A 17,768-nucleotide genomic window follows, 5' to 3' on the forward strand; every position below is an offset into this window, starting at 1 on the left:
TCATAAGAGAAAATTTCACAAATTACAATTGAACAAGAAATAAGAAAAAAACGAATACAAACAATGTTTTAACATACTTGTCCCAAATAAAATTTGAATAAAACAACAATATGCTAAGATAAATTCTAGATGCTACAAAAATTAATGAAATTTCCACAAAAGACTATTCTAAGATTTTTTGCACGATTAGTGTGTTAAACTCAAATGAACAGGTTCATTTAAAATAAAACATTCTCATTTATTTTTTATACTCAATAATTTTTGTACATGGTATCTTTTTTTAGACATTTTGAATTACTATTTTTAGAAATATTTGGCTGCAATTTTCTTTTAATATCTTGATAAACACTATAAATATGATAAATTAAAGGATATTTCATTTTACTATTTTTCAATATTTTACTATCTACAAATAAAGAAATTAGGTGTTTATTTATTCATTTTAAATTCTTTGAAATTTGGATATTAATACCACTTTCTTACTTAATTAAGAAATAACATAACATATATATATATATATATATATACACACACACAATAATAATAAACCATGCATAGTTTTTATAAATATAGATATTTTTATCTTCAGATAAGAACTGGTTTTTTATTTTATTTTACTATTGTTATAAACATATCACCAAAATCACTTTATTTCATAAATAAATGTCTATTTTTTACATCTTTTTTATAATAACCATAAAAAATATCAAAGATATAAAAGATGCAAAGTCTTTGATTGTATACACATTGAATTATAATATGTCACTTGTTCAAATCACAAATGATTTATTATAACAAGAAGTAATTTGAAAAACATTGAATTATTAAAAAAAAAAAAAAAAAAAAAAAAGGTAGAAAATAAAATAAAATAAATAAACTACAATGAATATTGTAGAAATATTAATCTTCAGGATAATTTATATTTATTTTAGTATATATATATATATATATATATATATATATATCACCCAAGTAATCTAAAATTATGGATACATGCAATAGTTTTTACAAATTTTTAAACTTCAACTTTAATCTTGAAATTTGAATTCACATCAAAAACTATTGATAATTACAATGTGTAAAAATTGATAAAGAAATTATTTAATCTATATTTAAATCCATGAGGATTGATATTTTTTTATTACAGAATACATATATTAACAAGCATAGCTACAACTTTCTATTGCTTTAAAATATTGATCAGCTGGTCAAAATTGTATATAATATAGATACTTTATCAACTATGATAATAGTGCCATAAAAAAAGATGTTTGTCATGTAAAAAAAGATTGTTAAACACAACACATTGAGTGCTACAAACTAGTCACAATGTATGTAATCTGAACCAAATACAAATACACAACCAATACACTCTCAAGAAAAGATTAGAAATCTACACCAAACTAAATCAAGCTATCTCTCACACCACAAAGAGGGAATCCAAGAGTGCAAGTGTGGAAATAGAGAAAACCCTAAGTTTTACTAAAATGGCTAAATCACCATAGCCAAGCAAAACCTTACAATAAGTTCTCTCTCTTTCAAAAATCACTCACAAGGGTTGACTTGATAAGAATGTCAAGTCAAAGTTTTTTTTCCACCTTAGTATCCAAACTCTAATTGACACTAAGTCAAGTAATGGAAAACTATCAATAGATAAAAAAAACCACTAAGCAAACTAAACTACATACATTTGAAAAGATTTAGTATCCAATGACATATCACATGATATATTTTAAAGTAGTTTATTTATAAAAGAGCCATTATACATCATGGCTTTTTATTTAATTTAAATTTTAATAATAATATTAGACAAGCATAAATAAAAACTTCAAATTGCATCTAAAAAAAAAAAAAAAAAAAAAAAAATGTATTGCTTACAAGCCAAATCTTAGTTAATCTTTTATATTTATAAGAATGTGATAGGTAGTTGGCTAATAAATGATCTATTTATAGCTATCAAAAAGACTTAAGCTAAAATTTATAGTTTCATTAGAAAATCCATCTTACATGTATATATTACAAAAAATGGACAATTGAATTTCTTCCATGATTGAAGAATATACTAAGTTTCTCAATCCTCTTATCTAAGTTTTTATTTTCTTCTCCAAAATGATAATGTAGGCAATCTAACTTGGTCCGAAACCATAAAAAGCCTTTATAATTTACCTTCCAAACTTAATGTATTTCTAACATAATAGCAATTAAATCCTACCAAAATACTAGACATATTTTGTTAAGAAGACAAAACCCTCAATATGCCATAAATTTTCACTTACTTGACTTATAATATACTTCACCTACATGTGAAATCCTTAACTTTTACAAAAACTAGCTAACGTACTTTGTTTTTCAATCACTTCAAGACTTTCCATGAAAAATTAATTTTAATGGATTGACAAGATTAGGGCTTTGTAACCTCCACATCCATCCAACCCTTTCAAATAAAAAAATACTAAGCAAAGATCATCCAAGGATCCCAACTTAGGTCCATACTTTTTCTACCAAAATGTATTCAATTGAGCGACAAACATTTGCAAGAGTTTTGAACCTCACCAACAACAATACAACTGCTCACTCACGTATCAAGTTGGGAACACTTTCCTCACCTACACAGTCCCATGTTGATTTGATTGCAAAAATTATCAATCAATAAATAATTCACAAAAGAGCCATTGCAGAAGAAGTAGCTATTGGAGATGACATAAAGACAACACAAACCTCCTTGGACTTCCATCCTCATTCTGGTCACATGCCATGCACTAATAACAGAATCACACTCGGGCTACCTCCTCTATTCTTAGAAAGACAATTATGTAGCATGATCCTTCTGAGTCACCAATACAAAACTCACATAATTCCCACAATTATATAGAAAATACAAACAAATACTACCATAGCACTCTCTTGTTGAGTTTGACAAATTTCCACCTACTCTGCCACCCCCTAACCGCGCCCTCCTACTACTCTTTGGCCCAGTTGGTTGGAACGTGTAACTGTTGCCCACAAGGTCAAACACTGGACCCTTCTTATGAACCACAATTGCAGGAATCACAATAACCACCAAAAACTTTTTATTATGTAAATTCTGTCGTAAAGCACGCATTCTACAGATACGTTCATACGTTCATAGATATGAGATCAACGTAAAGATTTAATAGTATGTAAATTGCACAAATGTTAGAAATCATCCCTTGCATCTAGTATTTAGTAGTCCACTAGGGACATTGCAATGCTTTTCTGAGCTATTGCAATCAGGAACTTCGACCAAGGGCGCTTCTGATCAGTGTACCCTTCCAAGATTTTGTGTTCAGCTTTTTAACGTTTCCTCTCAAAACTTCTAGAGCATGGGGAGTTCCTGCCTGCAAGCATCATCCGGAAAACAAAATATATTATCAATACTTTGTGGGTGAAGTGCACATAAATGACATGTTTGAGGACTATAGATTATTAGTTCTCAAAAGGAGGAAAGCGAATTATAGGTTGTCATTGCTTGACATTACACAGCAAAAAGAGAAATTGATGCTAATTACCTCCACAACAAAGACGTCAATGCCCGTGGCAGCGATTGAAGCAGCCTCCGCAATTTTAGTGGACATGCCCCCAGTTGTGTCGTGAGCTGCCACAGCTGTCTCCACTATATCCATGTCAAATTGTACAATATACCGGCATCTTATTAGTGCAATCTACTAACCCAATACATTACCAAGTATGTGAGCTTACATGAACTACAGCTGGTTTTAGCAAATGTTGCTATAAGGTCTGCGGCACGGAAAACTACGAGTTCCTCTAGTATACCCTTTATGTGGACGAAAAAGAGGACTTCTATGTATTAACATTCCGATTGCACTAGTTTTAGACGCTTCAAAAAGTCCCAGGAATCACACCTCCTCCCTTGCCTTCTGCCCCAAGAGGGGGATCAACAATCGTCCAACTAGAGTCTTCAAACACCACTGTCAAAAATGCGAGACAACAAAATATCAATATATTACAGGTGTATGTAGCCCCCGAAAAAGTGACGAGCTATTTTCAAAGAGCTTAGGCACAGAAATCACGCAGATATGCACATCTGACAGAATACCCACTGCTGAAGATTAGAATCTTGAAAGCAAAAGAATTACCGGGATTAAAGAATAAAGCATAAACACAGACAATTGCAAACCAAGGAGCTCCATTTATCCAATTGGAGATAAGAAAACTGTGCAAAGAGCAGTGCTCCAAAACATAGAGGGCCAAAATCAAAAACCCACCAATTTCTCTTAGAAGCGTCGCATTCGGTTCTTCAGGGGGGCGATCAAACACGCCAGGCACATTAGTCTGCAAATTCTGATAAAGGATTCGCCCCAAAAAGATTCACGATAACCTGCTTATTGTCCTATCTAAGGTACAGAAACAACAAATAGAAATCAAACAATTGTTTTAAGACCAGCGGGATACTAAAAATACAACAAAGCTGGGCTTAACAACTTCAGCAAGTCGTCTCACGACAATATCTCCACTGAGAATTGTACATCCCTGCAGGACAAACAAACAGGCCATATTTGATGATAAGAATCAACATTTGATAATAGATGCATTTTAAATTTAAGCATAATTTTTTTTTTAAAAATAAATCCTCACCAAAGTACTATCCAGCACTGCATCTCCATGGAGTACCTGCACGCCAGTGCAAATAAATGGTTTATGTTTTGCAGGTACTCAGAAACTCAGGTTGTTAGATATTACCCCAACATTCGTTGCATTTGCATCCCTCGGAAGAAATTTTCAACATGCCTGTGTTATAATAAAAAGTAATGAAAAATAATAGGAAGATTGGTACAACGCTGGGTGGGTACAAGTTTTGAGTGAAAAATGTACAGGTACAAAGCCTGCATCGACTGCTCGCTGAATTTCCAATACGTTGTCACGTTCCAGCTGTAGGCAAGCAGCACAAACAATCGTTAGAAACATAGTCTAACCAGCCATAGTGCCATAGGGTCCCACTTCTAGTGCAAAAGCTTTAATCGAGTCCTGTTAAGTCATTAGGTTAGCTCAATCAACTCATAGGGGATAGTAACTTGTGATCAATTACTGTCAGAGTAAACTTACCATTTTGTTATGGGTGGACCACCCAGCAGAAAATGGGGATACTCCCACAGCAGGGATGCCCTCTGAATCACATGTGTATTAGATATATAAGATTCGGAGTTGCTTGCAATTTTATTCTTTTAAGATCATCCTATGAAAGTGTATGGATAGCGAGATTTAACCTGAAGCCAAGCACCGGACAACCTCCTGATTCAGCTTGGTAACCTACACAGCCGAAAGGCTTTGGGTAAAAATGTGCTCCAGATACAGACTTATAGAAATGAAAGCATATCAAAGAATCCAAAACTGTTCAAGAAACTGTGGAATAAAAACGTACAGAGATGCGAGTGGCAACGAAGCCAGCCTTGACCAAGGGGTTCTTCAGGTCGCCTTTGTTCACTCCCGATTTACTAGCTTGGAAATGGCCATACGAACCTGCCCCAACCATTCGAAAACAAGTCAATCAAGCGAAGCAGGAGAATAATGTCCCCCGCAAGTGTCAAATTAGTCAAAAACAAACCTAGAAGAATGGATACCAATTTTGGTCAAATCAGAATATTGATCAAAAGAAATGGAAGCGATATAACGATCTAAAGACGACATCGCCATGAAGTACCGAGCAAATCCAACTGGGAACTCTCTGCAAATAGGAAGGATCGAGGTAAAACATAAAACCTCAAGAGAGGAACTCACCAACCTGCCCCATGAACTACGACAAACGCATTTGGGAAGTCCAAGTGTTGACCAGTGCTGTTCGGTATGAGATCCGTAATTAACACACCATTTCTTCTACTCCAATCCAGTGACAAGCTTGCATCAGATAGTCCCATTGCTTCTCTTAAATGCAATGTCGTAGACGCTAGCACAGCATCATCAATCGTTTCCAGCTCCCCTTTCCGAGTGATAGCTGCCCCACCTGATAGAAGAATTCTTATCAGTGTAATCTAACCACTACATGAGAACAGCATATTCAAAATGTGCTAGGAGTAGATCAACAAATTAATTATCATGTTGATCGCTGCGCAAAAGTATCACGTAAAAATTCTTCAATTTCAGCCTGCTGCCATGCCTAATTTCGCAAATTTGCATGTTTTCACTTCCGTCGATTCACACTTCTCTTCCACCTCTGATTCCTTCATACTCTGATTCTCTACTTTACAAAGGCAAATATCCCTTACAATTCCATCAACTCGCATGATGCCACTCAAAGATCTTTCATATTACAACTATTTCGCGTATTTTACAGGAAGTATTCTAATCTCCTGAACTGATCACACCGACACAATACACCAGAAAGGTTTCGAACCAGCCGGAATCCAAATTCTAACCCTCGGCATTGTTAACTGGAGAAACAGAAACTCACCGAGCTTCACAATGCAGCGGACATGGCGATGTGGATAAACAGATCCCGGAGACTGTGGAGCAATTGTGTTCAAAGCCTGTGACTCCGGTGATGCAGAAGACTGCAGCGATGTCGCCATCTTACTACACCAGACCCTCCACCTCTACCCCACCGTTCCGATCAAACCCACCAACTACAATAAATCAAAAACACACTTTTCAAATCTACGTGCAATCACGTTACCAACCTATCCCAACTCTCTTCCGGCTAAATCCGACCTTCATCCATTACAATACTTCCTCCACTAGCCACTGCTAAAATTTTAACAACGCAGACCAATGGTCCTAGACCTAGTTGCACAAATTGATGTTCGAACTTTTCTTGAGCTTCGACAACGAAAGGAATGATTTCGGAAGCGGCTTCAACGAAGAAGTGCACGTTTTCGGACCACCCACTGTAATATATTCGAGATTTCCCCTGCTTCAGCTTTAGTGTAAATTTGCAGATCACGGTTGAAGGCTCCCTTTTCATCCCAGAAGGCAAGAGCTGGAGATTCAATCACCCTCTGTTACCGGGTATATCCTTTTAACCGACGGCATCAGGCCACGCATAAGACCTGGAGTTAGGGTTTGAGGGTTCTAGGGTTCTAGGGCTTGATTGTCAAGCTTTGTTAGTGTTTCTTTGTCTTTATCGTAAATTTACGTTGCGATTGAAGAGGCTTAGCCCAGAGCAAAGTGTTTAGCAGTTCGTCCAAAGGTCAGTCAAGATGGCGCAAAGTACATTGCAGAAGTTGAAGAATCGGTGGGCTGCTGAAACCAGGGATGAGGAGAAGCTCGCCTCACACTTGGTACTGGTTTTCTAATTCTCAACGTTGCTACATTATCGTATTATGGTTTAGAGCCGCTTCTAATTTCTCTCGTGCATTCGTTAACGGATTAATATGTCTTTCATGTACGCCGGAGAGTTGGAATTGTCTGCTTCTTGATACGCGGCTAGGTACATTTAGAAGCTTGTTTTCCTCACAAACATGTTTTTATTGCTGTGGTTTTGCATTGAGGATTTCCCTGCTTTGTGGAGAGCATTAGTGTGATAGTCGCACTTGTCTTGGTCAATTATTTTGTACATTCATCAAATCAATATTTTTCGTTTCTGGTATCTAGATTAAGGGTTTGATCTGAAATGAACGTTTTTGTTCGACGCAGAGACTACTGCGAGCCGTGGGTATGTTCGCAGGGTCGGTGATGTTGATGCGCAATTTCGGTGACTTGATGGCAGTCTAAGTCACAGTGAACATGGCAGAGTTGCTCTCCTGGCTCTATTTTCACAGATAGAAACTAGTAGCTCGAGCAGGCTTGTATGTGTTGCGCTTGGTACTTAACGGTTTGTATACGTGATTTGGAAATTCCACTCATGGTGGATGCTGGAATCAAGTTTTAACTATTTTTTTGCTATCTCTTGTTTCTTCCTGTGCATCCAACATGCATGAGTTAGAACATGGTAGATGAACAAATCGACGATGACTCTGAAAATGAGGCGCGCATCTGATCAACAGTGAGCATGTTCAAGTTTTTTGGAAACGTATTGAGTTCATTTTGTGAAACTGTTGAGATTTCACTTAATGCGGAAAATATTGCATCGACGTTTCTTTTTGCTTCTAGTCTTCTAATGAGGAGCACATCGTCCTACATGTGAAAATTTGGTGTAGGGAACTTCAATGGGAAGTTGAAGTGCTTGGAGGTAATTGCATGCAGAGCGAAGCTAAGTTCGCGTGAACAAGTCTTTGTAAGACTTGAAGTTCACCTAAATTCTGTGCAATCATCCACGTTGTATCATTTTGTGAAGCTTGGCTGCTTTATGACCTGTATATTGTTACTTGACGCGTGTAAAGACGTTACATTAGCTACCTTTTCTTCCTAGAAAGATCCAACTCAAATAAAAATGGACCTCTACTTTAGTACGGGCGTTTCGAACATCCGATTGCAATCTTTCTCGAGATATCTAGAAATTTGGCGTTCGTATGACGGATATCCTCCTCTAATAGTTTGCAAGTATCGTGCATTGGATGGCATTCTGGAATTGCAGCAAGTTCAGCAACACGGAGCCTATTACAAGTGTGCCATGAAGCTGATTGGAGTTTGAGATTACACATACTTCTAAGTGATTTTGGAGCTCGACCTTTAAGATTATAACTTCAACCATGTTTTGTTTTTTTAGCCTGGTAAGTTCTGTGCATATCATTCTGAATCTTAACAGACACGAGTTTGGAACCTGTTGGTTTACGACTTATACTGCGTTGAATAAAGCTTTTTTGGGGAGACCAACAGGAATAAAAACTAAAAACAGAAACAAAAAAACGGGGGAAATTGTCATCTGATAACATCAAAATGAATGATGAACCAAATGACTTCAGTAACTTCCTGTAGAACTCAGGAGGCAAGGAGACGGGAAGAGATAAGGTTTTTTCTTCAAAATAATCCCTCCCTTCCACTCTCTAACTAAAAAATTAAAAATATAAACCCAGTTGGCCATTAAATTTTTTCAAACTGACTAAAAATCCATATATGCACACACGAATGGAAGGAAAGGAAACCAATTTTGTACCTACCCACATCGAGAGTGGCTTCGACTAAATCGACTGGACAAATATTTGGTGCCCATGCCGATCAGGGAAACAAATCACATGGGTTTGTCCTGAAACTAAGTTGGATTGGGCGGCATACAATGAGGAAGAAAAAGGGGCAGCAACAAAACTAGGGGAAAAAGGAGCGTTTGCCATATTGGAGGTGAAGACACCGGGATGGAGCCTCCACACAGGTGCCGCCGCCATCACTGCACTCCTTGCAATTCACACTCTTCCCATGCCGTTGAAGCCACTTCTACCCCCATTTTTGCAGGCTTTTCCTTTTTGGCACCAGGCCTTTTACATTTTTCATTAAACTAAAACTCGATTCCATTGATTCCAGATGCGAGCAGTAAGTGTCCGGGGGGAGGGGGGGGGGGGGCACTCTCATTAAAACGATACTGGGAACAGAAGGGGGCCAGACTACGCAGCCGCAGACGCAGCCGCGCGGAAGAGGTAGTCGTTCGTTAATAAAGGAAGATCCGCCGAGGTCACCCGCTGTTTCGGTGGGCGAGTACGGCATTGTGCTGTTCTCGGAATTCCGCTTATCGCCGCCGCGACCTGACGCTTCCTCTGGTCGCGTCAACCCCATCCTCCAACGCCCAGCTAGACTAGCTCACCTTGCTTTCGCAGTCGCGAAGTCGTCGCTAGCCATAGCCCCCCCGCACCCCCGTGCCATTGAATTCTAGGGAGGAGCCGGCTAAGGCTGTTAAACTCCTCGAATCCAATATTCTACTTGCGCGCTCTCCTTCGCCGCCGCAGTTGAGTTAGTGCTGCCATCGCGCATGTAGACATTGGCGATTCTTGTGGCTTAGGTCGCTGTGTGAAGCGTGGTGAAGCTGAGAGAGTGCTCTGTGCTCTGGTGTTGGATGATCCAGTTAGGGTTCGGAAAAGGCACTTGGTTGCCATCACGGGGTCATGAGACGGCGAGGGAGGTTCTTTTGAGCGTGCAGGGAGGATGTGTGCCGCGGTTTATGGCTGTTGGAGCTCGATTCTGGGATGTGAAGGTGTTGGAAGCGTTTGATCGAGGGCTTAGGGTTGGACGACGAGCCTTTGGTGCAGGACGAGTCGTGAAGTGTGATTCAGTGAGGAGGAAACGTCCCGCAGAAGGCTGCAGGGGGATTTCGTTGAGCTGGTGTGGTTTGATGGTTGGTTGGCGGCAGTTGGTGTTACGAGTTGGATCCGAAGTAGTAGGACATGGACCAAGTGGATTAGCGGTGGAATGTCCGGCTTTGTCGTCGTTCGTGTGCTAGTGGGAGATTGATGGTGCAGATAGATTGGATCGATTCGAGGCGGGCGAAAGCAACTGGACTTAATTCAGACAGCGTGTTGATACTGAACCCTAAGTCCGTAGTCTGGATTCGCTTCTGGTACATGTCCGAGATTGGTTGGGAATTGCTCAGATTACAGTGTTTTACAAAGTTCGGAAGAGCCGGAAAGTTTCCGAATTCACGTTTTGCTCAGTCCGCGTCGTGTACGTTTGGCAGGGAATTGTAGCCCTTCCAGAGGGTCGTGAATTATAGGATACCCCTTGGGAAGTACGATTTCTGGACTTGAGGATAATCTTCGGTATGTCACCCGAATGCCTGATGAAAGTTCAGGATGGCTGTAGTCGGCAGCTTTGATTCGGGAAGTTGCTGCGACTGTATTCCGTGGCAGGTCGTCTACTTGGGCAGAATCTCTGTGTACGCGATCACAAGAACCATCCTTAGTTTTTTGGAATTCGTGTGACGAGGAGAAATGTCACACAATGTTGACGTTTCTATTAATAGAATTGACAACCAATTCAAATGGACTAGGTAGAAGTCATTCCGTTCTAAAGAGGTCGTTTGTAGGTTTAGACGAGTTGATGCCAACGTGTATTTTTTTATCCTTGATCTAGCTAAGTTGTTCGTTGATCCCGGCATTCTTCACAGTAGCACAGACGCCGTAGTATCCGGAAATTAAGGAACAAGGACACGCTATTTAGAAATCTCCGGAAGTATCCCTGAGCGAATTTTACATCTTGTGCATAGTTAGAACCAGTATGGCTCCATCCAATGCGAAGATGGAAATTCCAGAATCACCAATTCGAGAGGGTGACACCCCTTCGAGCACTGAGTCAGAGACGGAGTCGGGAGTTGTTTCGAAAAGCACTTTGCCTGTGGCCCGGAAACCAGCTGGTACACCATCTAGTAGTGTCCATGAACTTCTGGAGTGTCCCGTGTGCACCAATTCTATGTATCCACCTATTCATCAGGTTTGTCATCTCAACTGAAGAGGAGAATATGGGTAAATGTTGTGCGGAACCCACCAGGATGTAGCTCTGAGAAATGAACTGTATATGGTAAGCTATGAGTTTGAGTTCCATGTTTGGTCTAGTGTCAGATAAAGACTCGTGTACTGGTGTGTAATTCGAAGTCATCACATTGGCGTACCGAATACGCTAGGATACATGTGCAGATGACTACTGTTTGCAATGCAGCTTGCAATTGTTTCGAAATCTCGTTGCTTGTAATGTATCTTCTGTGCATGGGCATCTCCCATATTACGTCTTATCGAAATCAAGCCTCACTTTTACTGTTTCCGTCAGTGCCTGTCAGCGGTCTAGTGTAGGTTTCGCAGCCATTACTGTCTTTGAAATCCTCATAGTGGGACGGGCGTGGTCAACGTGCCATCGGCTGTTAAGATTTCGACGAGGTCATGTTAGTTGGTTTCTGTTCATCTTGTGATTTGTCGATAAACCTAAGCCTGCATTGACCTTCATTACCTCTTTGAATTTTTATACTTGCAGTGCCCAAACGGACATACATTGTGTTCCAACTGCAAACAAAGGGTACACAATCGCTGCCCAACTTGCAGGTACGAGCTCGGCAATATCCGCTGTCTGGCTCTTGAAAAAGTGGCAGAATCTCTCGAATTGCCATGTAGGTACCAAAGTCTGGGGTGTCCAGACATATTCCCTTATTACAGTAAACTCAAGCACGAGGCTCAGTGCACATACCGGCCCTACAATTGTCCATATGCCGGATCAGAGTGCTCAGTAACTGGGGACATTGAATGGCTTGTGGCTCATTTAAGAGATGAACACAAAGTTGATATGCATAATGGATTCACCTTTAATCATCGCTATGTGAAGTCTAATCCACAAGAGGTCGAGAACGCTACTTGGATGCTGACGGTAAGCTCTTGCAAACTGGATGTTTGAGTTTTTACTTTTGAATTGAGAAGTATTCATGGGAATCAATTTGCAATCCCGACGTCCCGAACCAGATGTTTACATCGGATGTTGAAACTTGATGTGAAATACGATTATCTTCATCTTCTTTCGAGTGAGTGATCCTTGAATTTTTTTTCATCTTGCAACTGGGGTTGACAGGAAGTGGAGTTCCTGAGTAAATTTAAACGTATGAGAATTCCGTACAATAATACTCATTTGAGGTCGTGTATGATGCAGGTATTCAATTGCTTTGGTCAGCATTTCTGTCTTCATTTCGAGGCTTTTCAGCTTGGGATGGCCCCTGTCTACATGGCTTTCTTGCGGTTTATGGGGGACGACAATGAAGCGAAGAATTTCAGCTACAGCTTGGAGGTTGGAGCGAACGGACGAAAGTTGGTTTGGCAAGGTGTACCTCGTAGTATTCGTGACAGTCACCGAAAAGTTCGCGACAGTCATGATGGTCTCATTATTCAAAGGAATATGGCTCTTTTTTTCTCAGGTGGTGATCGTAAAGAACTTAAACTTAGGGTGACAGGTCGTATCTGGAAAGAGCAGTAGATTCTTTTTACCATGCCTTGATGGAGCATTTTCTGAGGCTGCTGCACTTTGTTGCAGTTCAATGCTACAGCAGGATTTCAGAAGCACATATCTTGGGCAAGCAGAATGTTTTCTGGACTCAGTTGTCTGCTGTGGGAATTCAGAACTCGCCCCGCCCCATGACTTCCGTATATAGTAGTATCGTAGGTTTCCTCGCTTTGTCTCCGTCTTTAATTCTATCGGATTTTTTTTTTTTTTTTTTTTTTTTTGTTTCTCTTAACTGTCTGCCATACAGAAATCTGGTTCTGGGAACTCAACCCTGATGTAGGTGCTTAGTAAAGATTGACATTGAATTCCTCGGCAATCCCAATGAAATGACGGGTTTTGGCAAGTTCCTTAATTGTATTTTAAGCCTGTAAGCTCTGCTGGACATCGATGTCTCGGTCTTTCTTTTTGCTGGTTATTCCAACAAAAGTACTGCTGCATGGCATACCATGATCTGTCGAGGTCCGAATGGTAGTGCCTCTAGCCTGGAGTCATAACACTTCGGCCTCAGGTAACCTCCTCAGTGAAGGTGAATTCGGTTTAATTAGTTCTCATTTATTTAGGAAATTGTAGGTTAAGATTTTCATAACGGGCTTATCAGACCTGCTATTTTATGAACTACTTCATACATGAGACGTGCAAGAAGGCATTGATACGTGTTGTCAAGGCATTAGACCTCTACAGTATCTCTAACCCATAATGGTTTTATCACTACGGCATATAGTGCATAGATCTTTATTCACGCAGGTTGCTTACTCGGCAGTTCTATGTCCTGGCGGTTTTGGTGGTGATGAGTGAGATTCTTTCCCAGGGTAGTAGACTGCTGGGCAAGCAGTTTGTATGAAAACAGACTCTAGTCCTTGCGCATAGACTAGTGGATAGGCCATGTCAAGTCTGATAGGGTGCATGCATTCGTAGCTGTTAGGATACAGATTGCCAAGATGCAGCAACCTGAGGGATGTGTCTAGTTGAGAAATTAATTCTGCTTGTAAATATTTATGAAGTGGCACCTAGCAGGTGGGCTTCAAGAATGACTACTTTACAGAGTAAAAATAACGAATTCTGATTTATTGCATGGCACCCAGTTTTTTAGAAATCCTACCAGGTTAAGTGCTCTCCTCTGACATACTCAGTTTCAGCGAATTGGGAAAATTTTGATTCTGCTTGCCTATGAGTGTCTTACTTGGCCAGAGCATACATTCTGAAGACTGAATTGGTTACAGACTCATAATTTTCCTCCGTCGGTCTTTTCTTTAAATTTTTATTTTTGAATATTCAGAAATCTCACATATTGTCATTTTTTCATAATTATCTACAAACCTAAGTTTTTGCAATCACCTTGATTCAATTCCTGAAGCTTTGTCTATTGAATATACATAACAGATTGTTAGTGTCATACTGATTTTCATCCTCACAAGTTTTATATCGAGAGTGAAACGTAAAATTTAGTCTGTGATTATGAAAATACCCCCGCTTTCCACTATTGAAAAAAATTAGTATCCATGACTTGTTACAAGAATCCATTGTGATTTGTTTCGAGTGCATCTTATTTCCATTCACTTGAAGCATTCCTCTGTGCATGCCTCCCTTTTACTCTTTGTTTTGTGTTGTAGGTCAAAACCACAGACACAGACAGAATATTTGAGTACATATTTACATGCATTTATTTATTTATTCAGGATGCTTTAGTCCATGCTAACTTGTTAACACATTAACAAAACTATACTTTAAATTTACTAAATTAAGATTTGACAATATTGCATTTCCCTGATTTGATAATTACTTTTTTATTTACTCAATGGCAGAAACTGCGATCTCTTGCACTGCCATCCAACCCTTCTATTGCTCATTCATGTTTAGCCAATGAGAATGCTTCTTTATGTCTTTATCTTATGTCTAAATTGTCCTCTATGATAGATTGCACATACTAACATCTACACTCCAAGCATGTACTACATAATTAAATATTTATTGTTTGTAATAATGCAAAGAATATTATTACAATATCTACAAAAAATTATCTACAAAAGAGTCAATCTTGTAGTTCATTTTTTTTTTTTTCCATTTTTTCATTTTTTTCTTTTAAAGAAATAATAACAATAATAATGATGATTTAATTCTCAATTCCAAACTTTGTTACTCAATGGGCTCATTGGTGGGGAACCCACCCAAGAGACATAGGAAGTGTGAATGGAGTTGCTATAAGAATTGTACACCATGTTGAAAGCCCTTTGGATGGGAAGAATCCATGTAGACCTATTTATCATTTTTCAATAAATGTTTGACATATTGTTATATGTTTTATACTTTTGGAACAAATTGTATCTAAACAACATTTCATTACAATCATGATGGTTGAGGAAATGAGAAAGTGAAAGTATGTGAAGGATTTGCATGCATTAATTTTTGATTAAATTTAATGAAGCATAATTATAATCTTTTTTGAAGCAAATACTTTTGAAAAATTTAAAACATCAAATACATCTACACTTCAATATATTAATCTCATGATTGACTTATATAAATTCTAAAATAATATTAGCTACTTTTAAGCAAATTGTTGCCTAAAATTTCTTTTTACACTAACATTGAAAATACATTTTGTAGAATGTAACACCAAAATAACATTAGATTAATGCTCAAAATTATTTGGTAACAAAGTGATTTAATAGCCATAATAGTGGGCTTGCAATTGATTTATGATCACTTTAAGAGAAAAATTATTAGTATTAATGAGTAGGATTTTTAAAAAAGTTCATCTCTTTTCAAACTTAAATAAATAAAATTTTGCATTTTCTATTTTTAGAAAAATAATTTCATATAATTATTTTTACTAAAAGCATCTGCAACAAGTTAAATAAAAATATCTTTGTTCTTTCTAAGATTTGGATGCAAATTTCAAATATAAAAAAAATCAAACTTATTTATTGAATTTCATTTAATATTTTTCTTAATTTGAAGGTAGAAACCGAATACATACATATATACATACATACATATATACATACATACATACATACATACACATAGTATTTTTTATTTTTTTTATTTTTTAACCAAATAGTATTTTTTTATGTTTATTAGATTTGAAAATCAAAGTTGTTTACAATTTTGGACATAATTGTTAACAAATATGATTGAGTTTCTTTCAGGTGCAAAGCAAACATTGGAATTAATCAGAAATGTAATCAATTTAAATACATATATATATATATATATATATATATAAATCTGTGAAAATAAAAAAATAAAGAAAATCAATACTAATTAACTATATGTATATATATGATGAAAAAAGGATGTTAAAAATACATACATACATACATACATACATACACACCTACACATACATACATTTGTGTTTAAGCATTACCAAAAACTTGTGCAAATGTAATTTTAATAAAATTACATTGAATTGGTCATAAAGGATTTTGATGCTTTTGGACATTGTTTCTAATATATAAATATAATACTACATGTTTTTATACACACTCAAACAAATAATGTTCTTAATTCCTTTAAATTTCAAATGCATGCAAATTTGGTTTGTTTCTAGACTAGATAGGACTATTCATTCATTGTTTTGAAAGGCTTCAATTTGTTGAGCTTGGTTTGATTTGATATTTTAATAATTGAAATCTGTTTGATTTTACTATTTTTAATTTTGATATTTATTCATTATAGCAATAACTCAGGTTACAATCAAAAAAATCAAAAAATCTCGTGAACATGAAGCTTAAATCATTTATGAACAAATCAGAATTAAAAATTCAAATTTAGGATACAATCAATAACGCAATCAAAATTCGATAATGATAGTTGTAAAAGAATATTTAAGCATTTCTTAACATATATTTATATATATATATATTGGTGAATATCAAATAACTTGTCAAAAGTGTGATTGTAAGTGCTGTAATGAAAACCAGTAATTTAATGAACTAACCCAAATACACCAAGAATGCAACTTAACATATTTAATTTGATTATTATTTCACAATGAATTCCTTGAAAGGTTTATAAAGTTGCTATCTAAAATTGAATTATGGCACTCCAAAACTGATCTAAAAACATTACACTTACACAATCACACACATAAATATGTGCCAAATTTGTCAATAGACCCCAACCCAAATGAATAGAAATGAATTACAACATAATCCCTCGCATATACACATATTGTTGCTCATTGAATTCCCTGTATGACATAAAACGAGAAAGATTACAAAGTACATATTTGAGTTATTTGTATACACACAAGTTTTTTAAATTGTAATGCATATCTCAAAAGCATAATTGTATATATATATATATATATATATACATGTGTGTGTATCTTTAGTACCCCATGTGTGGAATCCAAAAAGGACATCCACAACTCATAAAAATGAACAAAACTTTTCAAAACTTTTCAAAACTTTTGCATGTAGCACTGTACAAGAGAGGCCCCCTTCTCATCACTTTTGTGGCAAAGCATCTAAAAAAATCCAACATCTTTCCACTTGTTGCCACCCACAATGTTTAAAAATATTTTTAAAAAGTAAATAAAGTAAAAAAATACTTCCATGTGTCTATGCAAAAGGGCCAATAATTTGCCAATAGAAAGTGAGAGAATATGATCTTTTTTGATGATGTATCCTAGGGGAAGAAAACTTGTATGTATTGGAGAAGACAACTAGGTTATAGACATAGTTGGTTTCCTTGAAGCAAATATTTAATGTAGAACTGAGAATATATATATATATTCTTTCTTCCTCAGTTTATTTATTTATTTATAACGTTGATATTAAGTTTGGGGATGGAATACATTGGATGTATTGAAGGGCATTATTTTTCCATTCGTTATCAATGATCATCTTTAAAATGCTGTTGCAAATGATGGTTCCATGGGTCCATTCAATGATTGAACATTTAATTAATATTAAAATATACTTATCTTTAATGTCAAATAAATTTTATTT

At 36.9% G+C, this 17,768-nt stretch overlaps 3 protein-coding genes across 7 annotated transcripts; 2 read left to right on the forward strand and 1 right to left on the reverse strand.

Annotated features, from left to right (window-relative positions):
• Positions 1–3,048: 3,048 nt before the first annotated feature.
• LOC112280543 (isopentenyl phosphate kinase) lies at positions 3,049–6,857 on the reverse strand. Of its 4 annotated transcripts, none has more exons than XM_024516141.3 (12): positions 6,428–6,857; positions 5,762–5,980; positions 5,402–5,499; positions 5,247–5,289; positions 5,086–5,147; positions 4,855–4,911; positions 4,618–4,653; positions 4,435–4,512; positions 4,248–4,314; positions 3,885–3,950; positions 3,531–3,625; positions 3,049–3,359 (listed from the first exon to the last, which is right to left on the reverse strand). In XM_024516141.3, the coding sequence occupies exons 1-12, from the start codon at positions 6,543–6,545 to the stop codon at positions 3,252–3,254; spliced, it is 1,047 nt and encodes a 348-aa protein (XP_024371909.1). In that variant the 5' UTR covers positions 6,546–6,857; the 3' UTR covers positions 3,049–3,251. The 4 variants fall into 4 exon arrangements, with proteins under 4 accessions (XP_024371909.1, XP_024371908.1, XP_090105429.1 ...); XM_024516140.3 differs by having other exon boundaries at positions 3,531–3,634; XM_090249303.1 differs by having other exon boundaries at positions 5,758–5,980.
• Positions 6,858–7,057: 200 nt separating this feature from the next.
• LOC112280544 (mitochondrial import receptor subunit TOM5 homolog) lies at positions 7,058–7,857 on the forward strand. The gene is made up of 2 exons (XM_024516142.3): positions 7,058–7,253; positions 7,609–7,857. Exons 1-2 carry the CDS (start codon positions 7,173–7,175, stop codon positions 7,684–7,686), a joined length of 159 nt encoding a protein of 52 aa, XP_024371910.1. The 5' UTR covers positions 7,058–7,172; the 3' UTR covers positions 7,687–7,857.
• A 3,195-nt stretch (positions 7,858–11,052) lies between these two features.
• LOC112280507 (E3 ubiquitin-protein ligase SINAT3) lies at positions 11,053–12,900 on the forward strand. 2 transcript variants are annotated; one of them, XM_024516060.3, is made up of 3 exons: positions 11,053–11,265; positions 11,800–12,186; positions 12,463–12,900. In XM_024516060.3, exons 1-3 carry the CDS (start codon positions 11,053–11,055, stop codon positions 12,781–12,783), a joined length of 921 nt encoding a protein of 306 aa, XP_024371828.1. In that variant the 3' UTR covers positions 12,784–12,900. The 2 variants fall into 2 exon arrangements, with proteins under 2 accessions (XP_024371828.1, XP_090105430.1); XM_090249304.1 differs by having other exon boundaries at positions 11,238–11,352.
• Positions 12,901–17,768: the final 4,868 nt, after the last annotated feature.

Source organism: Physcomitrium patens, chromosome 3 (genome assembly GCF_059467195.1).
Source record: "Physcomitrium patens ecotype Gransden chromosome 3, ASM5946719v1, whole genome shotgun sequence".
In the NCBI taxonomy this organism is placed as follows: Eukaryota; Viridiplantae; Streptophyta; class Bryopsida; order Funariales; family Funariaceae; genus Physcomitrium; species Physcomitrium patens.